Source organism: Anser anser, assembly GCF_964211835.1.
Source record: "Anser anser genome assembly, chromosome: 1".
Classification (NCBI taxonomy): domain Eukaryota; kingdom Metazoa; phylum Chordata; class Aves; order Anseriformes; family Anatidae; genus Anser; species Anser anser.
In genome coordinates, this window is record NC_139720.1 from 136,988,062 (window position 1) to 137,014,476 (window position 26,415).

The 26,415-nt window shown below is 37.9% G+C and overlaps 1 protein-coding gene across 3 annotated transcripts in view; it reads left to right on the top strand.

The window, feature by feature from the left end:
- PRKX (protein kinase cAMP-dependent X-linked catalytic subunit) overlaps nt 1–26,415 on the top strand; it is a 59,441-nt gene that overhangs the window by 9,082 nt on the left and 23,944 nt on the right. For 2 of the 3 annotated variants that reach the window (XM_083847898.1, XM_083847897.1), the window contains exons 2-3: nt 20,562–20,730; nt 24,258–24,521. In XM_083847898.1, the coding sequence (XP_083704024.1) occupies nt 20,562–20,730; nt 24,258–24,521 (433 nt within the window). Of the gene's footprint in view, nt 1–20,329; nt 20,480–20,561; nt 20,731–24,257; nt 24,522–26,415 lie in introns of those variants that run through there. The other variant, XM_083847899.1, reaches the window with a different exon arrangement.

Consider the following 26,415-nt stretch of genomic DNA (forward strand, 5'->3'; position numbering starts at 1 on the left):
CATAGTCGAGTAACAGAGGAAAATATGGGTCTGCTGATTTTATTTACATGATGCTTCCAAAGGAGGTAGTGCTCTGTTGAAAAAAATCACCTAAAGTGTCCATTTAGGGTGCCCACTGTGCAGTATTTGAGCTTTGGAATGGTTCTTCATTAAGATGTGCCTTCTTACACAGAGTTCTTGGCATTTGCTTAAACGTTGTTCTGATTGTGCTGGGGACTCTGAGTAACCTGAAATATTTATGGTAATGACACCACCATTATTCGTAAAGGTTCAGGGAGCTCTGGATTAAAGCAAAATGTCTGGTTTGTGTTGCTTTTTATGCCTCTCAGGTAGTGTCCCAGTCAGTAAATTAAATGCTTCAGAACTGTTTAGGGAGATGTTGAGAGGGCTATGCCTCCATAGACTCTTCAAAAACAGGCTAAACTGGGTATAAGATTTTTACCTTGCTGATCCAGTAATTAGGATGAACTGTAATAGTTGTATAGATGGCGAATATAAAAATAAGAGGCTGGATGCTGACTGTATTTATGTAAAACTTGGCGGTGCTCTAATAGCAGACTCCTCTAGCCACCTGCCCCAAAACTGCTGACGCTTCCAGCCTCGGCCTCTTCTCTTCAGCTTGGTATTGGCTCCTAGAGCTCCGTGAGTGCAGGAGATGATAGCCTGTACAGCTTTAATTCTGCAGGGCCTGCCAGAAATAACTTCAGAGTATGCATTTTAAAATTTTAGCTTGTTTTCAGGAAGATTAATGGGTAACTCCTTCCCCATTCCCAGAGAACTAACAAACAATGAGGACAGGTGCTGGTCAGCTTGGATTCCAAACTGGGATTCTTGTCACTTCTTTCAGCAAAAGGTGTCAGGTTGCACTTCAGCGTCCTGAATTTTTGCTCTGATGCCACTAAACTCTCCCTGATTTTTGTGAATTTCAGAGGCTTCTGAAGACTTCTGCAGTGTATGTTCCAGGTGTTGCACTGGGAAGTGGTGGGTGTAAAAGTTGCACTGAATCAACAGCATCGCTCGTCCTTCATTTTTAATTACCAGCATATCCTAAGCCACGTAAATTAACGTCAGCAGCCATAACTGTAGAAATTGCTCATTTATTAATATCTTTTGAAATAATATAATTTGGTATATAATTTAAAAATATTTGTAAGAGTTTCCCAGTACCGCAACTTATTTGGAATAATTCTGTTTAAAAGCTTCCTGCATCTCTTCTAGTCATTTCACAGTGAGCAGCAGTGATGCCTTGGGCCTCTTTCTGGAAAGTTTTCCTTGCTTACTGTTGGATTTTGTTAAATTTTTTTGTCAGAAGATACGGCTAAGAGGCAGTGTGTCCCACAAGACACAACCATTAGAAGTAAAGCAAAATAAATGAGAATTAGGAAGAAGCTGAAAAAAACAGAAATAACACCAAGGTTAATGCAAAATATTTTAAATTTAATGGAAATATATTTCTGCTAGGAAAAAAAATGTATTTTTTTTAGTTAATTTTGTGGATGTCAGTTATATACATTCTATCCTTCATTAGTGGGAGAGCAGAAAAAACAGGGCGCATCCATTCTAGATGACTTAAAGCCTGTGAAAGCTTTCGCCATAAGTTTTGAATGTGTCTAAGTGGAGAAAGTTTCTAGAATTATCTCAGCTATTGGTGTCTGCAACGCTTCATGTGAGTTAAGAGATGATTTTGATGGAGGTGGGGATGATTGTTTGCCTTCGTTGCTGTTTTCTTTGTTGTTAGGTAGGCCTAAGTTTTTCCTTAGCTCCTACTGCTGTCAGTCGGGGTTTAGGCAGAGTACGGCACCATGACTTGTTTGGGGTAATCCTGGGCAAACAGTGCTCTGGAAATTCATGGTGGGACGATTTCAGTGGGTCACATGCACTATTTGACATCTGAATTCGAAAAGGTATTTTGAAACAACATCTTCCCTTGCACCCCCAAGAAGTGCAACATGCCATAATTTTGCAAGCAGGAGTTAAGCATGAGATACGCAAGTGTCTAGGCTGTAATTCCATAAACATTCAACCTGACCAACACTGGAGGCAAATTGAGACGTAGACTTCAAAATCCTGTTTTGAAGTTGTTTTTTTTAATATTCTTTTAAAATGAAATATGTATGAATTATACTGTAGGTGATGTTACTTATTAGTGAATTCTTTATCTGTTGAGAGGATCTTGCTTTAAACGGTAATAATAAGTAGAGAAACAAAATTATGAAATAGGAAGCTCGAAAGACAACTGGCTGAGTTGATAATTAGCCAGTCTCTCAGCAATCTTATGTTTTTCCTGACGTGTCTCCAGGTAAATGCATCTAATGTTAAAGGAGGAAATGCTTGCACAGTCCATGATTTAATAGTTTGGAGTGTGCCTATTTCATGTTGCTTTTAAGAATTTCCTAGGACACGTTCTGTGGTGATAAAGCCTGCGATACAAAGAGTTTTGACTTTGAGTCTTGATCTTAAATGTTTAATTGCAAATGAAATACTTTGAAATCATATATTTGGAGACAATGGTTTTCACCTGTATATAATTTTAAATATTCTTTTTGAGTGTTATTTTTTTCGTGGTTGCTATTTATATTCTAATAAAAAGGCCACTTGGTGAAAAGGGACTACGAAATTGGATGAAAAGTTAGAGCAGGCTGGCAGACAGTAACAGTGATGAATGCATAGGTAAGCCTTTATGTACAACTTTGGTTGAGAATGTTGGATTTACTAGTCTTTTTATTTTTTTAAGATGTTGGAACAAGCAAGTAGAATAAGGGGACTTACACTGTTTTGAGAAACTCTCATTTTGTTTAGGTAGGTTCCTGTTGCATCAATACTGTTTCTTTTCAAAGCAAAATAAGTAGAACAACAAAAACAACCACTGGCTAGGAGCACAGCTGGTTATTTTAAATGATTAAATGTGAAGAAACAGATTTTACAAGTGCTTGGTTTGGAATATCTGAACTTGTATTTGTTGTTAGTTAATAATGAGTGTGCAACATCAGCAACTTCACAGTAGTGCTTCATCTGGAAATGAGCCAGCTGTGGATTCACTGAAACCCTGAAGTTGGGCACTCTTGCCTAAAGTATTGCTAGTTTATCTGCTGTAATGAAATACGTTGATAAACCTCTCTCTAATCTTCACGTGTTTGGCATTTAAAGTATCTGTAGGAGGGGAAAATGTTCCTGCTTGCAATTGGATATAACACCTAGGGGAAGATACAGAACTCCAGATACTCCCAGTCTAGCTGTGATTTCTAGCTTAATTGGTTTTCATTTTTGATAGTGATACTGGCAGAAGCATTATCTGAGAACAAACACAACCTTGTTGCATGGCCTCCCCTGGTTCTTTGAAATATAGTTCTTGAAATAAGAAAATTAAATGGTGATTGTGGTAATAGGGAAGAAAAAAAAATAGAGATGCTGGAACATTTGGTGGGGGAGAAGAACAGAGATTTTTAATTAAAAAACCAAACTACTATTTGATTGTTTTGCTTTGGAGACCATTCAGTAGCACAGTCATTTAGTTTTATAAGCAAGCCAAGTCCTTTTCTGTGCAAACTTTTGAATAATTTACCATACAGTATAGTCATCTCTTAATATTTAAGCACATCAAATGCAGCTCTCATTTTAAATACTAAGCAACTTGGTAAACTTGACTAAAAACAGCAGCGTAGTTGTTTAGGACTTTTTAAACACTGATACTACTTAATAGGATTGCCACTGGTGGTACACAAATTACCAAGAACATTCAATTTTTATGTCAAGAATTTTCTCCAGGTACTTCATGAGCAGGTGTATTTTGGATACTGCAGTGCTAGTTTTCTCTTCCATCAGTGATGTGGGAGGACCTCTTGCGCATGAAATAATAATTTCATCAGTCTCTGTCCTGTCTTCTGAGACTGTTACTTGTTCCTAGGACACATGCAGGCATCTGAAACAAACTCCAGTTTACTTCGTAGGCCAGTAAATATCTAATATGCCTAATAGTGTTCCTTGTTTGGGGTATCTCATGTCTGTTCAGGGCAGAGGTATGCCATTTATCTTTGCTGTTGAAAACTTAACATGCTTCAGCTTCTGTAAGAAGTGTTAATAGATGATAAACTAATTAACCATCAGATACCAGTAACTCAATTACAACTGATTTGGGTTGTATTTGAACCAGTGACCCTTACTAGATAGATGGACTTGGTGTTCATTTCTGATCCCAGTAACTTCTGATTTTAGCACATGTATACTGTGCTTCGTGTCATTCCTGAATTGTAAATTTTATTAAAATGCTCATTTTTGCAGAATGAATAACTTAGCACACTTCTCAAAAGAAAATATTTATGTCAACTGTAATAGCAAATGAACCTCTTAGTAAGCAATGATGCTACAGTTTTTGAGAAGCAGTCTACAAGGGCATGTCAAGTACTCCTGCCCTGTGAACTACAGCTCATGAATTCAGTGACCTGCAATTTCATCCATCCCATGAAGGTGGTGCTGGATTTGCTATTTGTTGCTCTCTACTGCAGACTGATCCTAGTTTTAAGTCTGTCAAACTAGGTTCAATTAACTAATTATGAGATTTGATGGGACGAGAATGGGAACAAGAAGCGAGAAGCAGCCTTGGCAATAAGCAACAAAATAAATTTGTAAAAAGTTGCTAAGAAATTTGATGTGTGAAGAAGATGTTCATAGGACAGCAGAGTGAAATAACTGAAAATGTAAACGGAAATACTGATTCTTAATGGAAAAAAAAAAAAAGCAAGTTGGTTTTATTTTCAGCTGTTTGACTATTAATGAATGTAACTGCTCTTAGAGACTGGAAAGTGAGAGCACTGAAGAAGGGCTGTTTACAGAGGGCTAGATTAACACTGTAACTGATACAACTGGAAATTGTTTCTATTAATAAGATATATCTAACAGTCTTCACTATTATTACTGTTAGAAAGTATAGTTGATATTCTTTACAATCATACGGAGTATTGTGAGTTAAATTCTGGCAAATAACTTCTCATGGTCTGGGGCAGAGTCCAGTTGATAAATCTCAAGTGCTGATAATTGGTTTCCATGAAGTATTCTAAATACATTAAATGTAGACGTTACACTTCCGCGTCTAGAGTGGAGACTTGTGAGAAGGGCAACACCAGTCATGAACTGATCAGTTTTAGATTTCAGTGCCGGGCCCCGTGTCTGGTCTGATGTTTTTGGTTGTCACAGATAATGGAGAGGGGCTTTTCTGTTTGAGACATACTTTAGGTTAGACACTCCGCTTAGGATAGAGAGCTATCTGTGTGTACTGAGTCAGTGTATTTGTCCAAACAATTGTCATGAAATGAGGTTTTAACACCTCAGCTTTTCTTGTGTCCACATCAGTGATTTGCCTCTGCACTGCTTTGTGCGACTTTGTGCTTAAGTCACCATTGGGTTGGTGGCTGGATCCAATCTATCGTTAGGCTGAGATTCTGCAATTTGAGGTGGGTCTTGAACACTGGGTCATTGCATGTCACTGAAAGATGTAAGGATGAAATTTCATCAGCCCAAACTTGCTGCATGTGAAAGGAGATAAATAGTCTTTTCTTCCCAGTGCATTTAAAAGCTGAACTGAATTAGTTTGGCAGAACTCTGAAGTGCTTCATGGTTTATGGCAATTTGTCAATTTTATGGAAAGATCTGTGTCAGGGTACATGCTTATGTAGGGTTCCCCAATAATGTGATTTTCTGTTTTCCTTCTTCTGGATTTATGTGGAATTTTGTTTATGCTGTCTTTTAAAACCTACAACATGAATTTGAAGGCTACTTTTTCTTTTTTAACAGAGCCAAGCCTTGAATTGACAGATGATATTTAAGAAAGGCCTACTAGTTACCAATATAGAAATCATAGACAAATTTGAAAAAAATTGTCATTGGAAATTACACTTGAGATCTGTAGTTTCAAAAATTATATGCAATTTAAAGAAGCATGTACAATGCTGTTAACAGGATTTAGTAGTGTTCTATAACAGCTGCAATACAGGTTTTGATTTTCTTAAATGTAAGGCTTCTCATAATACTTGTGTTGTTATATATGGGGTAGGTTGGTCATTATATAGAACTAGCTATCAAACAGTATGAAGTGGGTCTGAAATCACTTTTATGATGTAAATATTACAGGAAGTAAAGAGCTTAGCTTTACTGAGCTTTTACTGAGGTGGTTATAGTAGCTTGGAAATTTAGGAGTGAATGTTGCCGCCTAGTAAGTGTAAATTGTGGTAAGCTAAATTGTGCGCATCTGTCCAAAAAAAGCTGCCTTTCATGAATCTTAAGAACATTTGCCTATATGTGATTGAGCTATATGCACCATAAGGTATTTTATTTACATGTATCACTGGTGTTTGATTTTGAACCTTATCCTGTCTCTTTTCTCCTTATGCGTCTGTTGGAACAATTCTGTTTCATATTGTGCTCATGAATAATTTCAAACCTAATAAATTCTATATTATACATAAGTATTTATTCTTTAAATGTTTTTGTTCTGGAGCTGCTAATAGTCATTACAAGTGACATTATTTCCATAACCTTCTATGTCAGTCTTACTTTTGGATGGGGAAAAATTTATTGTTGGGGTAGTTCATACATGTTTATGACATGTTGCATCTTCCCACCTTGTTTTTAAGATGTATGAAACTAGTGAACTGTGTTTAATGCTAATAGTATTAAAATGCATACTGTACCCTTAGAGGATTTATATTTGAAGAAAAAAAGGGGGGGGGGGGGGGAGGAAAAGCCGTACAGAAACAATGTCCAGCACGAAAACACAAACTGATTGGCAAACGAGCCAGAAAGTCTATTCTTAATATTGAAAAATTGATCACGTCATTATTCTTTAACCTCTAAAAGTTACTGTAGTAGCCCATTAACTTCTTGATTTCCATTTTCTTATACAGCTTGTTTTTTCAGAGTTGTTTTGAAGATCAAGATATTTTCATGAAAGGAATTGATTTGTGTGTGGTTTGGGTATATTCTTTAATAAATGCTCAGAGGAAAAATATGCATATAAAACTAAGGAGAGCAATTGGCTTTTGACTGTGAAAAGTTGGTAGAGTGGCTTTTCTTCCTATTTAGAAAATGTATAGTAAAAATAGAAAAAAAAAATCTATCCACTGTTGCAGTCACGTGGTAGGCTGCATGGATATCAGAAAACAACAGAATTTTTAATAAGGTTAGATTTATGTTTCCACATCAGGGAGGAAAAAAAAAGTGCATAGTGGTTCATACAATCCCAAATAGCATGATAAATTTAAGCCAACAGTCCTGTTCAGCCATGGCATCGAAGTGTTTACACTAAACATAGCTGTTACATTAATATTGGCATGTCTTCAGTATCGTTAGATACTAAGAATGTTTTCACTCTTTACCTGTATCAATAATAATGCTGTTCTTAGAGGCTTATTGAGATTTTCTTCTGAAATATTTAATTGCTATTTGAGAATGGATTTTGGAGACTGGTATTTTGAAACTTAATATTTGTATTAGTGCATTTGTTCCAGTTGCATATCAGATAGAACTTTATTTGGATATTCTAGGCTTATTTCCTCTTTCTTGCATAATAGGTCTTTATGTGGAGAATATTATGTCCATTCTAGTGCCAAACAACAGTGATTTCATCTCCTTCCCTTGGACAATGTTACATTATTTTCTGTATGGTATAGTATGAGTGAACGTGGAAAGGTAAGGTAATGACTATGTGAAACAAATTCTAGATACGTAATGGGTCTTTCTGTAGTCTCTTAGGAATATCGGTTGATACTGGCCTAGGAATATAAACAAAACCTTCCCTCTGAGGAAAGCTTTGTTCCATTTGTGAATTGTCAGTGATCTTATTAACCCTTACCTAAAATAAAATCCATTTGCAGTGAGTGTTCCAGACTGAAATAGTCTTTCAGGAGAAGATTATTTTTGGTTTGCTGCTTGGCTTGTTGTGTAAAACTTAATGTACAGAAGATAGAATACAAAGTCTCAGTTACCCAGCATGCTGATCATATTTCTGGATGCAAAGAAATTATTTAAGTCATTTTCAGAAGGGTATTCATTTTGCTGTAGTTGCAACATTGAGTCCTTTGTACATATTATAATAAAATCTTTCGTACATCGTACTATTCAAAACAAAGATCAAGCTAAATAAAATTCTCAGAAAAGAACTTAGTTGCATCAGAAATCCTTTTCTATTTTTGTCTGTGTAACAGTTCAAGAGTAAGGTAAACATTAAAAAAGTTTAAAGTACCTTCTAAGACTCTTCCGTGCTGCATAAACTTTAATAGCTTATGCAAAATTATAGATTATATCAGTGAATGCAAGCTTGAAAATTAGATGTGGTTTGAGCTGTGATTATTTGTAAAAACAGCATTTCTTTCTTACGTGTAATATCTACTTATTAACAACATTGTTATTAAAAAAAATTGTTAGGTGAATGAGTCATCTTTTTTTTCTTTTTAATAGCACATTCATGAGGTTGTACTAGTAAATTTTATTTTCTTGACACTGCTGAGGGTTATGGAGTCATAGGATGGTTTGGGTTGAAAGGGACCTTTAAAGATCATCTGGCCCAAAGCCCAGCCGTGGACAGGGGCATCTTTCACTAGGCCAGGTTGCCCAAAGCCTGATCCAGCCTGGCATTGAACACTTCTAGATAGGGCATCCACAGCTTCTCTGGCAACCTGTTCCAGGGGCTCACCACCCTCATCATGACAAATTTCGTACTTATGTCCGATGTAAATCTACCCTAGCTCAGTTTAAAACTGTTGCTCTTTTTCCTGTCACTAGAAATAAAAAGTCTTGCCCCATCTTTCTTGGAAGTCTCCTTTAGGTATTAGAAGGCCCCTATAAGGTCTCCCCGGAGCCTTCTCCTCTCCAGGCTGTACAACCCCAACTCCCTCATCCTTTCTTCATAGGAGAGGTGCTCCAGCCCCTTGATCATCTCTGGCCCTCCTCTGGACTCGCTGTAATAGGTCCATGTCCTTCTTGTGCTGGGGGCCCCAGAGCTGAGTGCAGTGCGCCATGGGTGTCTCACAAGAGCAGAGTAGAGGGTGGGAATCACCCCCCTTGCCTTGCTGGCTACACTGCTTTTGATGCAGCCCAAGATACAGTTGGCTTTTTGGGCTGCAGGAGCACATTGCTGGCTTATGTCCAATTTTTCATCCACTGATGTCCCCAAATTCTTCTCCATGTGGCTGAAAAAAAAGTTGTATAGGTATCATTTGGTGTAGTTTTGGTGACATGTATGAAGAATTCAGTGGGCTAGTAATGATTTTCTGTTAAACCTCACAGATGTGTACTTTCTTAAACAAAATAGCATATTCTGTGTCAGTAGTTTCCCTGTGATGAAATGCTGTATATACGTATCAGACCGTTTAACTCTGAAGCTGATAATGAAATGAGATTGTTTCATCTGAGTGTAACCTATGTAGTGTGACTGTCAAACCTACACATGTAGAATCATATTACAATCCACAGAGGAAAATTAAGTACTTCTGAGTCTGTAAAGTGCATGTGTAAAACTGCTTGACTCAATACAGAAGTGCTTATTTTCCCCCCTTGGAAAGGAGTCTGCCTGGCTGGTTCAAAGGTAGGTTCTATAATTGGGTGAGGTAGTTCCTGCCTAAGGTGTCTGGGAGACTGTTGATTGCCTAAAAGATCATAGGACTATAGAACATCCCGAGTTGGAAGGGACCCACAAGGATCATCGAGTCCAGCTCCTGGCACCACACAGGTCTACCCAAAAATTCAGACCATATGACTAAGAGCATAGTTCAAACGCTTCTTAAACTCTGACAGGCTTGGTGCTGTGACCACATCCCTGGGGAGCCTGTTCCAGTGTGCAACCACCCTCTTGGTGAAGAACCTCTTCCTGATATCCAGCCTGAACCTCCTCTGTCTCAGCTTGACACCATTCCCTCAGGTCCTATCACTGGTCACTAAAGAGAATAAAACAGTGCCTTCCCCTCCACTCGCCCTCGTGAGGAAGCTGTAGGACACAATGAGGTCTCCCTCAGCCTTTTCTTTTCCAGGCTGAACAAACCAAGTGACCTCAGTCGCTCCTCGTGTATCTTCCCCTTTAGGCCCTTCGCCATCCTAGTAGCCCTTCTCTGGACACTCTACAATATTTTCGTATCCTTTTTGTACTGTGGTGCCCAGAACTGCACACGGTACTCGAGGTGAGGCTGCAAGATGGAGAAAGTCTGTCTCAATTTGGGTTTGGGCTACAAAGAGGCTGGTCAGTTGCTGCTTGTACAAGGATAGCAGGCAACTTCGCTGCTTCTGTCTCTGTGTGTTGTAGAAAGACTTCCACTAAGATCCTACCGTGAGTTGCAATGGGACAAGAACTCTGGCAACCTTTGAGGACACGCATCCATTGTGTCTTGTGATGTCCAGCCATAAGAGATGATATGGGGCTACGTGTTCCATTGTGGTGATCTTTGAAAGGAGGGAAAAGTCCAGTTTGTCATTTTTGAAAACTATCAGTTGTAAGGTGAAGGTATAGCATGAAGAACGAACTTCCTGATGTTTCAAGGTCTTCAACTACTACTCAGTGGCCAGGCTTTGTCTTCGATGTGAATGCCTGTACTTCATCTATTTTATCATCATGAATTAGCTCCAGGTCAGGGAAATTTTACAAACGGAAGTAAAAAGGCCAAGTGAAAAAGGTTAAACTTATAAAGTGTGTTTAGGGTAGGTACTGGCTGCCACTAAACTTTATTTTCACCACTGATTTGATAGGATTTGCTTTCTAAATATTAGTGTATCTGGATTTCAACCTGGCCTTTTTAGTTAAGTCCAAGTTTTGCTGGTACACATGTTTAAATATCAGCAATTGTGTTTCTGGACTAGGACCATCTATACCTGACTAATGCTAACGCACAAAATAGCAGGGATTAGATAATTGAACATTCCTTGTCTATTTGCCTGTTCAGCTGTTTCCTGAAATACACAATGAGAGAACTAATAACTCAGAAGTACATTTAAATTAGGGCAGAGTCTCTGATCTGTCTACATGCAGATGTTCAACATAATTTGTGCTCCGATCTTATACTTTAAAAACATTCTAGAAATACCAGATTAAGTAATGAATAGATAACTTGTTTCATAAGTCTTTTAAAATACAATTTTTGTGTACTGTGCAAAATTTCCTCCTTGATTTCTTTCTCCTTTAGCACTACGTTAGATGAAGATGGAAGTAAAATGTAGTTGAAATGACTGTATTATAAGGGGTGCCAGTGCCTCAAAGGCTTCTGTCCAGTGCTGGTGAAGGAGGAAATCGGTCAAGTACAAACAATGTGGCTTTTATTACACTCAGCCAGCAATAATAAACCTTTGTACTTCAGCAAGATTTTTTCCGTTTGCTTTTTAAAAAGACACAGACAAGGAATATCCTGATCCTTTCCTTGCATTAATGTGCGACTGACTTGCATCAAGTAGTTCTTTCAGGGGAAAAAAAAAAACAGAAGAAGAAATCTGCAAGATGAGTTACAGGAGAGACCAAAATATGCTGCTAATGTAAAAATAGCCTAGAATGTTTTAGAGGCATATATTTCAGGGCTGAAAAGGAAAGTGGCTAAGCAGGTGTTAGATGAAACACCTGCGTATCTAACACCTGCTTAGCCACTTTCTTTTTCAATGGCTAAGTACCATTTAGCCTCATAGTTTGTAGGGGACTGCTGTTAAGTTTGGACATACGGTGCTTCACACATCTCTGATATTTATCAGACTCCGTGCAACTTTAACTTCTGTAGGATGAACTGACTCTTCAAATCTTTCCTGGATTATTGCATTTGTAAGCATTTTTTTATTCTTAGTCAGTCATCAGTTTTTATGAGGTGAAAACATGTTTTGAGGCACAACCATTCTCTGTAGTTTTATGGTTGGTCAGCTTTATTTGTTTTAAGGTTTCCTGCTTTCTGAGGGTAAAATTATACTTCTGTCCATACAGTAATTTGTCAGGAACATACAAGACCTAATATGTTCAACTGCAGTAATTGAAGGAACAAAAGCTACTGGAACAATCTGTTGTGTACCTGGCCCGTCGTGTATCTTCTACGGAGGTGCTATAGTAAACCTTCAAGACCTTTTTGAAAGTTCCCTTTAGTCAGAGGTGCTTGGAAAGGTCTAAATCTGCCCTTGACCTAGTGACATAGGAAATTGTTAAAACTCACTCCTGTGGGAAACTAGGCTAAATATCTCCATGCTGAATTTGAGTAAAGTAACTGGCCTGTAGTGGTTTTACCTGGGTTGGCAGCTAAGTACCACACAGCCATTCACTCGCCCTCCCTCTCTGGGATGGGGGAGAGAATTGGAAAAAAAAATAATGAAAGCCTGTGGGTTGAGGTAGAGACAGTTTATTAGGATAGAAAAGAAAGGGAAATAATAATAGTACTACTAATAATAACGTGTGCAAAACAAGTGGTGCACAGTGCAATTGCTCATCACCCTTGACCAAAGCCCAGCCTATCCCCGAGCAGCCGGCCTCCCCACGCCGGCCAGCCACCCCATATTAATTGCTCAGCATGACGCCATATGGTATGGGATATCCCCTTTGGCCAGTTGTCCTGGGTCTGTCGCCTCCCAGCTCCTGCTGCACCCCCAGCCTGCCCACTGGCAGGACAGAGAGAGAAGCCGAAAAGTCCTTGGCCTGGTGTAAACACTGCTCTGCAACAATTAAAACATCAGCATGTTATCAGCGCTCTTCTCATCCTAAATCCCAAACACAGCACCATACCAGCTACTTCAACTAACTCTATCCTAGCTGAAACCAGGACGTGGCCAAATTGGTTTTGTATATGCTTCCAGTTAAAGGAGAAAGTTAAAAGCTAAAAGGAGAAGATAGCTTTCTCTCATCATTTGTTTGTACTTCTTTAATGCCCTTTTAGATAAAGATTTGGTTATGTGAATTAGACTTAGCCATAAAGCTGTTTTTTTTTCCAATTCTGTTTGTTCCTGCTTAGTTTTATTCGCTATCTTTCCTTTTATCTTCATTGTGAGGGAAAAAAAATCACTGTGAAAAGCACTTTTAGTTCATCATCAGAGTAAGTGAAAAACAGTGTATTAATGATTTACCTGAACTCATTATTTATGTACTACTAGAGGCAAATTGCAACTGCTTTTTTTTTCATAACAAGTTAGGGGTCAAACCCTTTTGGTTTAGACTGTCTCAGACATCCAATTCAAAGTTTTAAATTTAGTACTGATCTCAGATCAGGGAGTAGGAGGCATGTATTCTCAACAGCAGACAAGAAATTAAACAATATCTGGAGAGAGATCAGGATTCATTATTTGGGGTTATAATATAAATATGGCTTGAAACTCTTTGCTGTTATGAAGATTCATAAAATCATAGTGAGCATCCAAAGGAGGGCAACAAAGATGGTGGAGGGTCTAGAGGAGAAGACTTGAGGAGTGGCTGAGGCCCCTTGGTTTGTTCAGCGCAGAGCAGGCGGAGGGGAGGCCTCATGGCGGCCTGCAGCTCCCTCACGAGGGGAGCGGAGGGGCAGGCGCTGAGCTCTGCTCTCTGGGGACAGCGACAGGACCCGAGGGAACGGCATGGAGCTGGGACAGGGGAGGGTCAGGCTGGGGGTTAGGGAAAGGTTCTGCACCCAGAGGGTGGTTGGGCACTGGGACAGGCTCCCAAAGGCAGTGGTCACAGCACCGAGCCTGCCGGAGCTCAAGGAACATTTGGACAATGTTCTCAGACATAGGGTCTGATTGCTGGGTGGTCCTGTGTGGAGCCATGGGTTGGACTTGATGATCCTTGTGGGTCCCTTCCAACTCGGGATATTCTGTGATTCTATTCTGAAATATCAGAGGCCCATAAAGTATAAAGAGAATCTGATAATTTTGTTTAATGGCACCCTGATATTTATAGTACTTTAACAGAGACCAAACAATTGTGAGCCAAAAACAATTTATCTGGAATTAGAAAGGAACTCCTGCCATGGGTGTTTTGTTGAATTGCTCTTTTTGGAAATCACGAACCTGTCTCTGAACTATGTGAAAAACAGGAAGTTTGACTGGCGTGTCTTAATTAGTGTGGTGATTCTGTGTTTTTAATTTTTAAGGGTTGTAATTCAAAAAGAATTAAGTGGGTGGTTCAACACCAGGACTTGACTTAAGTGCTTGGTATTCTTCTCTGGCGTATCAAATCTTAAGGGAAGTTGAACAAGGATTATATTCCAAATTGTTAAATTTTGTTTTAGTGGTGTATCTCTGTCAACTTCTGAATAATAAGTAGTTAAGTAAGAAAAAAGTAACACGTTTTCAGGATCTTTGAAATCTGGAAACTGCAAAGAGGTGGACATTTTTACAGAGCAAGTTGGAAATGAATCTTTGAGTCAAGGGCTAGACTGTACCTAGAACATGCAATGCTAGTTTCTTTCTAACTTCAGCTGAGCAATAAAGAATTGGTGATACTGATATTTCAGTTGTAAAATAGGTTGACAAGGGGCGAGACCAGAATCCAAAACAGAAGAAATAAAAGATCACTCTGGCATGCCACTGGCAATAGTATTTCTGGGGTGAGTAGCCTTATATCCCCCAGAAGTGATCATGTCACTTGGAGTGTAGCGGGTATATATATTTTTTGCTGTCTAGAGTCCTACATCTTTGCTAAATAGAAAGATATTTTCTCTATCCAAATGGTTCCTAGTGTAAACTAGGAAATAGCACAGCGGATGAATGAAAGTCATGGAAGCAAGATACTCTGGCAAAGCTGCATATGGTGAACACTGTAGGAGGCATTTTGGTCCCGTTTTCTATGCTGTTAAGCTCTCTTTATCAGACTGTGTCCTTGTCTACATGATCACTGAAGGATGTAAAAATGCTTTGCAAAAGAAATTGCATAATATTTACTTACTGCATTCACTAATACAAGATACACAATTTTAGAATAATGAGGCATCCTATGAAACCTCTAAATTTCTTTGTTTCTCTCTTGCGCTTTTTAGGTGTAGATCAGAACTCCCTAGGGTGATGGAGGTGGAAGCAGTGGTCTAAAGAGTTACGAGCAGCAGCCTACAGCTGGCTTGTGGGACAGTGTTGAAGACACTGGGAAGGTTGAGCGGTAGTCTGCAAGGCATTTGGAGCTGACACTGGTCTGTGGGTTGGAAAAACAAAAAACCTGAACAATGCCACTTTGATGTCCAAAACCTTCCTCCTCCTGTGTTGCCTTGCTCATCTGTTGTAGAAGCCCACAGCTGCTTGTGTCATCTCATTTCCCCTACTCTCTCTCAAATGTTAATCTTCTGGTTACTTGGGCAGGCTTCTTTCCTTTGATGTGTCCCTTCTTCCCTTTTTTCAAGAATTGTTGACGGCACCCTCCACCTTTTAAGACATGTATTGCTAGTCTGTTCAAGTTCTATCACAAGACAAGCCATAGATTAAAGAGCAGAGAAATCCGACATTCAGTAGCAAGATTGTAATCTGCTACAATTTACCTAAGATATCTTTAACACTCAGCAGAATTGCCTGTCCTGTTTGTGGCTACCAACAAAGACCATCCCATGGCCCAGTGGGAAACGTTTCTTCTGACTGTAAATAATAGCAAATACATCTGATGCTTTCTGTAGGCATCTGTGGAAATCAGGACCATCCCCTATGGGACTCAGAAAGCAGCCCTCAGGGTCATGGATCTCACTTGACCTAGTTTATTCTTTGTTAAAACAGATGGTATCTATCTGAGCAGGGCAAACTTAGTTTTAAGAAAGAACTGGGGATTAAAATGATGGGAAGTTGGAACAGCTGGGCCTAATTAATGGGAGCAAGCAAAGAGGCAAACTGAACATTGAGTTCAGTCACCTACATCAATGGCAAAATAGTCAGTACATGACTAGTCACTCAGTTATTTTAGCTGATTATTTTAGTGGCAGGATTGGTTTTCCTAGCATCTAAAGTATCTTAAATTGCATAAGAAATATTCCCACATTCGTTATTCTTTTCTACCAGGCTTCAAAGAGCAAAATCCTGGAAGCTGGATATGGTATTTTGGCATGGTGTAAGGGAATCCAGCTTGTTTTATATGACTGAGAATGCCCTTCTTGTGTTTGATACCCAGCCTAAGCTGGTCCTCCGCAGTATTTGTCCTCCTCCCTGTTGTGTGTTTAACACAAGAAGGTTACCTAATTGAGAAGATTGTTGGCATTCCTTCAAGTTCAGCAACCGCACTGAATTTGCAAAGGGATCCAAAAAAATTATTGTTTCTGTTGTAAACAGATTATGCTGGATTAGTGGTTAGCATTTTGCATGCTTGTTCTGTTTGCCCCCTTAGTCCTGAAAATCTTGGAATTGTGTTCATGTTGCAAATGGCACAAGCACTCTTCATTGCTTTTGTTACTGGTGGTGAGAAACCTTCATTTGCTAGATGCCTTTGAGGGGAGATGGGGACTCATCCAGAATGGTATGTAATTCCTGAAGTCTCTTGTTTTGAACTGAACATAAAATAAATGTCAGTAGAATATTGTGCAAATCTGCAAACACCATATTTCCTTTCATTACTATATGTAAGATGTGCAAGGGCAAAATATTTCTATTCTAAGGTTTGTTTGCCTGTGTCACAGAGGGGCAAATGTAGCCAGTTTCAAATAGATGAGTTTTGAGGAGACCGGGGCACAGAAATTGCGCGGGGATTAGCAGAAGTTGTTCCATGACCTTAGTGTCGTTTTCGTGGAGGACAAGAGGCAGCGGTGCTCTGACAGAAGACTAGTAACCCTGCCTCTTTCTGCTTCAAAGAGCCGTCTCTCAATTTTACGGGAGCGGTGCCTCTGTCTTACACGCAGCCACTTCGCTGCCTCAATTTGTTAGGCTTCTTGCCATGAACATGGGGGCAGAGTTCCAGCTAGTCTCAGTGGCAAGGCAGGCCTGTGTAAAGCAGCTAGATATTCCTGACTGTGCTACAGAACCGTAACAAGTCTCTCTTGTAGCCTGCCCACCCTTCCACCCTCCCCAGATGTCTGCAGGAAGGTGAACATGAGCAAGAGATCCAGAACAAAGTGAGATATTTGAATTGTACCCATTTTTGTGTCCAAACTTCATCTGGTTGTCCAAAGACTGGGTAAGCATTAAAACAAACAAATGCCACAGTTAGTCCTGCATGTGGCTGTGCGAAACCATAAATTAAACCACACTTGTGTGCATTTACACAGCTGCTGTTTTTAAGTTTCAGCAAGTTCCCTGCTGCCCAGTTCTTGTTAACAGCCCCACAATATTAAAGAGTTTTCTTTTTCTGTGTTGGAAAAATACCTTTTACTCCCGTGTTTGCTCTTTGGTTCTCTTAGCCACAGGAGGAGCTTGAATGACTTAAACAGTGCAAGCAAACCTCCTTGTAAATTGCAGAGCATCCCTATTTTTCTTTGGGACTTTGAGAGTGTGTATTGTTTGTCAAAAGAGCTGGAAGGGTGGTGGTTGTACGTCTGGGTACTGTCACTGCCAACAGATGTAGGCCTAATGGATTTTCTGAGATTTGAAAGGGAGACAATTCATATCGTGAGAAAGAGACATCTGCAAACAAATGTTGGAGGACTTCTTGGTCTGCTGAGTTAGAGGGATTCAGGATTGTCAGCTTGATTTCCGTAGCTGCTTGGAATTAGGCTGAAGATGTTTGAAGAAAATCTGCGTGCAACCAGGCAAACAATAAAACTGGTTCGGGAGGTTGTAGGTTCTCGTCGGTCTGTGTGGTCTCCGGCTTTTCCCCGAGGCTCCCTGGATGAGGTCTTGCCACCCTTCTGGAACAGCCTGCCAGGCGCTGCAGCTCCCGGCAGGAAGGTTTTTAAAGAGGCCATGTTTCCAAATTTAGAGCCATTGCTAAAGAAGTCCCTGACGGGTCCTGCTGTGAACGTGGTGGAATGTGGCATTACTATTACTATTTCCGAGCACCGCCGCTCGTACTGCTGGAAAAAATAAAACGTTCTAAAATAAGAATTTCTAGGACAAGTGGGATGCTTCATGAAACATGAGGGCATTAAAGACCCAGGAAACAATTAGTTATGTGTTCACCTCCTACTTTTCCTCATGAATGTGTCTGTGGGAGTATTTTATTCATGCAAGTATCAAAATGCGTATGAAAACGGCATTTACTTGCAGGGCTGGTACTGTTAATTTCCCTGAGTCAGCATTTGGAAGACTTACAGTTTTTAAGGTGCTTTTTAGTGTAGATGTATGATAAGACTAGTTATTCTGCATTCAAAATGTTTTTCCAGGTACTTGAACTTGCATTTCAGCTCCTAATTCTGAAATGACCAAAGTTATTTTTTTCATGTATGCATCCAGTAAAGATATAAATAATAAGTATTTTAGTCTGAACAGATGGCTGTGCTTGGATGTTCTGTTTTTAATGTATTTTTTTAAACTTCATAAGCTCATGTCCATGAAAACAAGATTGTTTACAGGTATAGTCATGTATTGTGACTGCATTGCTAAGGGATTTAATTGCATGATAAATTTTCCAGGGTAACCTGGTGGGTTACTTCAATACAACAGCAAGCTTTATCTGAGACCTGTTTACAGTTTTTGTGGTTAAAGAACTGTAATTCAGGACGGGTGGGAATAAGTGTTTTAAAAAACAAAACAAAAAACACTTTGATATAATCTTCTGGAAAACTGTAATCCTTGGTGGGTTTGTGGAGTGCGAAATTTTATCTCAAAAGCTGGTTTTGAAAACTTTATTGGTAGCGGAGCTGCAACTTCTATAGAACTGGATTGCTGAAGTTGTTAGTTCCTCGTTTGTAGTGTGAATATTTTGTTCTGTTTTTAGTAAATGCCATGCTCTTAAACAATATTACAAGTAATTTGAAAGAATAACTGTTAAATAAAGTGTAAATGTTTTAAGTGTAAATACATATAGTGAGGGGGAAAAAAATTGGGGGGGGGGGGATGAAGACCCAAAACTTAAGTTTCCTGAATCTGTTAGAGGCGAAATCTTCATATATTTATTTATTTATTTATTGCCACTTTAATGCAGTTTTGGAAGATCTTTTATTTTTTTTTCCTCCTCCCACCCTTCCCCTTTCCATGTACTTATTCATCCCCTTCACTGGCTATACATCTTAGAAAGTTGTCTTGGGGAGTTGGTTGATCATAACCAATCAACCCACCCTGAAATCAGCTAACACGCTTGCTAATAATACTGCATCAGGTCAATGGGCTGCCTTCCTACAGTACGTGCAAGGCAGTACTAGTGAGCGTGAGTATAAAACTTTGACTTTTTTTTTTGGAAGGCACTTCTGAGCAAGAGAGTGGCCTTTTACAACAAGCAATTGGTTTGAATGCCGCTTTATAGTGAGACATGTTTCTGTCAGAGAATAGGATTAAAAATCTCTTCTGTACTGTTCAGTGGAACCTACATAACATTGTTTAAAGAGCAAAAAAAAGAATGAGCAACCACCCAGAGAGCTGAAGTAGTTCATCTTGAAATGTGTAATAGTGTGCTGCTCACAAATGGACCTGTGGCTAAACATAATAGTTTTAATTTTCCTTTCAAACTCAAAAATAATTCTCAGTTCAGTTATGTATAATTGTCTTGAGTGCAAGGCATTTAAAAGGAAGTTTAATGATTACTGTATTGAATGAAGAGAAATGCATAATACATTATTCAAAAGACAATGTTTTTTGAATGTTTTTTATTTGCCTTTTATATTTTTAGGAGTGAATTGAAAAAGGAATGCATTAACTACAAAAAAGTGCCTGAAATGTACTCTTACCATGCAATATAACAAATCAGCACTACAAGGAGATATTTTTTGTTGTTTATATACCAATAAGCACTTTTAAGCGTTTTTTTTCCAATCACTCCCTTCCCCTACTGAATCACTTCATTGCTCTGTACACATTTAAGGGAATGATCTCCTCACCTGATTATTTGCAGACAGTTGTTTTCAGTCACTGAAGTCTTGGTAGATTAATACTGTTTTCTTTTTTTGTTGTTCTTTTTTTTACATTCTGTACTCTTGTTATGAGTTCCTATTATTTCAAACACTACTGGATTTAGCTACATTGTTGTAATAAATAATATATGGAAAGTTAATATTTACTCAGTAAACAATAACTTAAATCTGTTACAATTGAACGTTAATTTCTTGGTCAGTAATGATTTTTTTTCCCTTTATGCCACGTGCTGTGTGTATATAGGATAAGCTGAATGCTATTTCTGAGTCTCTGAGATTACATGCCTTGCTACTACCTAAATTAAAACTGATCTTTGAAATTTAAGATTTTTCCAAGCCTTTCTTCTATACTTGAGAACAGTGTTGCATGTTTCATTTATTTGGGTTACATTTGAGTCTTCTCTGTTACTGACTTGTTTTTTTAGATCTTCCTTACGCTTTCTGAGGACCACTTCTCTTGGCAAGAAGTGCTTCCAGTATCTATCCAAAGAATGGCAGTATCACAGTATCGTTATTGTTATTACACCATTATCACTAAAACTTGACAAATTCCAAAGGAAAACAGTGTGGGAGCAACTAAAAAAATGTAATATTGATTATGAAAAAATGTGAGTGAGGTCCTGTAGGTTTTTAATTAGCAAATCGCTTTTTTTTTAATAATACACTGATGTTTTTTCTTCAACTTTTCAGGCACAGGTACATTTGGGCGTGTTCATCTTGTGAAGGAAAAAATGGCCAAACGTTACTTTGCACTGAAAGTAATGAGCATTCCAGATGTCATTCGACTGAAGCAAGAGCAACATGTGCACAATGAAAAGTCAGTCTTGAAAGAGGTCAATCACCCATTTTTGATCAGATTGTAAGTTGCTGGTTTTTTTTATTAAAGTAGTATATGAAATGCAGTTAAAACTAAGCATTCCAGACTCTATTGCAAGTTCTTATGTACGTAACCAACAACAAATGCTTAATTTCTGTTAAGTAATCTAAAGTAGACTTCAAAGTAAAATATTTATTACGGAAGAACTAAAAATATAAATACAAAAATCACAATTTAAGCATTTAAGCAATAATTTATTACAAGCTTTTTATGCTCTCTAGTTTTTCTTTTTTTTTTTCAGACAGCAATAGAGATTTTCTCAAGTGAGGGAAAAACAAAAGAAATGTTAACATCAGCTTATCAGAATGAGCTCTAGAATAATTCTTGAGGAGGAGGAGGCTTTTTCCCTTGCGTGCTGTTGCTTTTTCCAGCATAATGATGCTATTAGTTTCCAGCTAGCATTCATAAATCCTGCATGTGGCTTAATATCAGTAAGATGAGTTCTCAGGGATGTGGAGTTTGTGATGCATGCAGAAAAGCAAGATGAGAGTACATCTGGTTAGACTGGTTAAAATATGGGCAGAACAGGAGGAACAGGATTTTATTTGTATACTTATGTACGTAAATTCTATTTTAAGAAAAGAGAGAGGAAAAAATGTACATCCATGCATCTAGAGCAGTGCAAGTGTGGGAACAGAGAAACTTGTGTGAGAAGTGAGAAAGGGTCATGAGGATTGGTGTCCATACAGAAGCAGTGGTCAAAAAATCCAAACTGATTGTTTTCTTGTTTTTGTTTTTTTTTTTTGTTCTTGCTTTGTTTCCAAAATGCTGGATTTTAAAGTTGGCAACAGAAAGACACAATTCAAATGCAGGTTCATTTGTGTGCAAAGGAACTGTTCTTGCCTTCTAGCTCTCTTCCCTTTCTGACATGCTTCATGTGATGCTGCATCAGCTGTGCTCTTATAATTGTCTGTGTCGCTTGGCAAAGGAGACTCAAAGCAACCTAGCTGGAATGAGCTATTTAAATTTTAAGTCATGTTCATATTTGTGTGCTTTATGTTAAACAAACGTTCATGGACAGTTACCACTGACTTGATGACAAATGAGGGTTTTTCCAGCCTGCTCCTCTCCTACTCAATACATGTGTTTTTATCATTAAATTTTTGTCTGTAGTTGATCAGCAAAGAGACAAAAATGTTTTTTCTGCTTCAGTGCCTTTAAACCATGCTATTTACAGTCTGTTTTTTGTGTTCTCATCACCACCTGAAACATGGATAGTATCTTCCTCTGGCTGCAAATTCAAGGAATGTGGGCCAGTGCAGCATAATACTGTATTTTGTAGCACTTTATGATGGGAATTTTTTAAGTAGTGCTGTCCATCATCTAGTTCTGACCTTCACCATTCCCGTACCTTAACTTTACATTGTTAGGTTTTTGTTGGTTTTTTTTTCCTTTTCCTGTTACATTTAAGAAGTATTGTATAGGGAGGTTCTGAATCAGTTTTTCTGTAAACAGAGAAGTTATTTATCTACTTCTCTCTTAAAATGTTTCTTAGAAATGTTTTGTGCTCTTGTAACAGCTGGTCATTGGAGACTCCTGTACAACCATTACTGACAAGTTTGAATGAAGTATCATAACTCTGAGTGCAGCAGTTCACATGGCACTGTAATTTCAACATGTATCTTTAATTTTTCAAGAAAATCAGAATTAATAAAAATCATGTTTTATAGCTCTGTAAGCTAAAATAAGTTATTAGACTGTTAGAGTTCACAATAGCTTCCACAGTTCATATAGAGAAGCCAGATTTTAAAATTACATGAAACCAAGTATGCTATTCTAATCTCAGCTTCTGTAGTATTTTCCTTTTATATATATTAAAATACAACACAAAGCAATCTGTATTACAAATAATAGTTATTTTTCCATTTTTCATACATAATAAATAACACATCAGTTTTTGTGTATAGACAATCCCTTAAGAGTCAGTGCTTGAAGATGTGACTTCCAGTACAAGTACTGTGATATAATGCCTGGGTCTTCCCTTTTTTCTTGTATTCTTTTTCAGATTTTGCCCTTTCTCTCCCCTGTACATCATTTTTTTACATACATAGTTTGCTTCATTTTACCTGCTCCTGTGCCTCTTTCTTCATTTCTTGTAGCTGTAACTTTGCCTAACTCCTTAAAAACATCTAAAGAGAGTTTTTACGTAGTCCAGAAACATACTGTGAACATGATCAGTAGCCAGTTAGTGATGTTGAAGACTGTAACAGGAGATACAAAAGCCTGTGCCTCACTCTGTTTCGCTTCGAACCCATGGAGGAGCTGTAGCTGGTGTCTAATAGTCTGTCTTGTTTGGTTGCCCTTAGTGATAGCATCAAGAAAGAAAATCTTACTGAGCAAAACTCACTCTTGGGTTTGGAAGCTGAGTTTGCCCTGCTTATCTTTCTTGAGACTCACTATCTTGATTAGGAACTAGCTAATGACGGAAAAAAATATATATATTTGATCTGTACATTTTTGTGATACTACAGGAACATTTATTAGAAGCTGAAGTAACTTCCATTCTTCTATAAAGAAAGTAGATGAAGATACTTTTTTTGACTGTCATAATAATAATTAGCTGTTTGTTTTAAAATAGTAAAATATTCTTCCAAGCTTTATCAAATACTGGTTTTCTTCTGAATTGTGAAGTTACATTTGGTTGTGTGGTGTATGACTTGGTTAATGTGGGTAGAAAGAAGAATAGCTTAGTTCTAGGAACGTGGGAGAGAAGGTTCCCGTATTCTGTAATAAAACATTTGAAAGCCACGTGGAGTGATTTTCTTTTTCCTTGGATGTTCTTTACTGCACTTTAGGAAAGAAGGTACCATAGTATTTCTTAAAAGAAAGGCAATAGTCTGAGCAACAGAAGGTAATTTTCATTAGGTTAGATCTGAGGTAAAGAAATGATCCTGCTTTGTTTTTCTATTGATTTGTTAAAGATATCGGAGAAGAGCAAGCATTGTGATCTGACACTTGTAGTTTACTAGTTTACAAGTGAGTAAACTACTCACTTCAGTTGGGGTAGTATACTACTACGTAGGAAGGGTACAAGAAGGGAAGGAGAGCTCTCTGGTGTCCTCTTCGTGAACATACTGTCATAAACATCTTTCCAAATGCAGATTCTGCTCATCCTCCCCATTACTTTGGCAATATTTCATTAAATAAAATGTAAGGTATGTGAGAATCATCTGGTCCTAGCAGACTAGCAGTATACAAAGTCAGTTACTAGGTGCCTAGCAGATACCTGTTTGGTACAAAGGAAAGGAGTCTGTCAGTTGAATTTTCTTTATAAGCCAGTGCAGTGCACGTTCTTAACTCTGTGTTTTTACTTTTCAAGTTAAGTTAGCTACTTGAACAGCTCTTACATAATCTTGCTAGATTCTTGGGGTTTTAATATTTGCACAATAGGAACCATAAACGTATTATGTACATACTTGGGGTAATAGAGATTAGTTTACAGAAACTTGCTTCTGAAGCAAATCACAGAGATAATTTGTTTATTCAATAAAACAATACTTTTATTACAGATTCTGGACCTACCACGATGAGCGTTTCTTATACATGTTAATGGAATATGTGCCAGGGGGAGAACTTTTTAGTTACCTGCGCAACATGGGGCGTTTCAACAACAGCACAGGACTGTTTTACTCTACAGAAATTATTTGTGCAATAGAATACCTGCACTCCAAAGAAATAGTTTACAGAGACTTAAAACCTGAAAATATATTACTAGACAAAGAAGGACATATCAAGCTTACTGATTTTGGATTTGCTAAAAAACTGGTGGATAGGTAAGTACGTTTTTATTATGGCTTAATACAGAAAACATAATTATAGTTGAAAGAAAAAAAAATATTTCAGAGCTCCGATTTTCGTCTAATTCCCAGTGTGGTTCATACATGTCAAATCCTGTAATATAAAGGAGATGGGTTTTATTGAAATCAGTATGAGACCTTAGGTATAATTAGGAGCAGTATTACAGACAAGCTACTGTAGAAAAATGTTTTTATGTGAGTAGAGTTGTGCCTTTAGGTTTACAGCAGTCCTTTTGTTTAAAAAAAAAAAAAAAGAATTTGTTAAAGTAAAATGAGAAAAAAATGAGATGTGTATATCGATACATTAAATGGGACATAATCTTCTATACAAGTTGAATTTCTATATATTTTGTAACTGCTCTGTCCTTGAGATTTCCTTTTAGAGAGATTTTGGAAATGCAGTAATAACATTTTACAACTGGATACTGTTTTTTCACCGACATGTTGCTAAAATGAAATTGCAATATCTAGATTGAAACAAATAAGGCCTGCTTCAACACCTCCACACACACACACCAAAAAAATGCTGAGAGTATTCTAGAAATCGGTTTATGTCCATTTTATTGTATGTAAGCTTTTCGGTAATGCAGAGCTTTTTCTCCTTCATTTCTTTCTCTGTTCTCGCCATTTGAACTACTCTACCAGGATTGTTGTGTTATTAAAAGGAAGCAAGAAGTTCCCTTACATTGAAAATAAGGGAAAATAAACTGGTCTGGCATGTTAGAAAAGTGCCGTGACGAGGTATGGTGCTATGCCCCAGCACCCTCTCATGAGAGAGACCAAATCCAATTGTTCTAGTTGAGATAAATGGGTGACTGTTTGAATCAAATAGATGCTCGTCCTCTTTGCTTGCCTGTTTCACCTATTTGATGCTGCTTTTGCTACAGTTCAGCATATGGGGGAAATCGACAGGCTCAAATTGAAATTAAGGTGGATCCGAGAGACCTATTCTTACTGGATCCCTTATGAAGCAAAAATCAGGACAGATCAAATCATTGTACGGTGGTCATAAAAGTTGCATCCCTGTGTTACACACTCACAGTACTGCATTGCCTCAGCATAGAAGAATGCCAGGCACTAATAAATATGCTGGTTCTGTTTACCATTGAAGTCTAACATTCTCTTTTAAATCCATGATGTTTTACTATCTGTACATTTGCTTGAATTCAGTTCCTACTGGGCAAGCAGATTGGTTTATAAATTTTAGCTTTCCTTCTTTTTTTTAATAGTTTTTAAATCAAAATGACTTTTTGCAGGAAGAGGGTGAGGCAGCTCTGATGTAAGAAAGTAGCAGGCTCTCTTTATAAGACATTTTCGTACTAATTTTTATAACTTCCTACTTCTACTAGATGTAGATGCTGCCACTTAGTGGTTATTCTTAATTTGGATTTCTGTGAATTTAAGGCACAGCAGGAGTAACCATTTATACAGGGTGATAGTTCACATTAAAGTATATTTTTCAATCTGAAAGATAAATCCGTGTAAGAGTTAATTTGTTCAAACAAATTTCAGGACATCAAATCAATGGTAGTTATCACTACCATTTCTTTATTCTTTTGCATCCCATCTTTGTGTGTGTGTCAGGTAGGGGTGTTAGTCATTTTGTGTTGAATTGAAACGTAGAATGCTACAGTAGTTTTATATTTGTAGCTGCTTTACCTCTAAATGTACAACAGATAATATAAAATGCAGAATACAGAGTTGGAAGGAACAAGGACTTTATCAGTCAGAGCATTGATAACTCAAGTAACTCAAGAGTATAGTATAACTCAAATGATCTTTCAGAGGAAAGCACAAAAGTAAAGTTCACAGAATTTTACATTTTTCATGCACAGATTACTTAAAACTTACAAAACACTCAGTGCAAAGT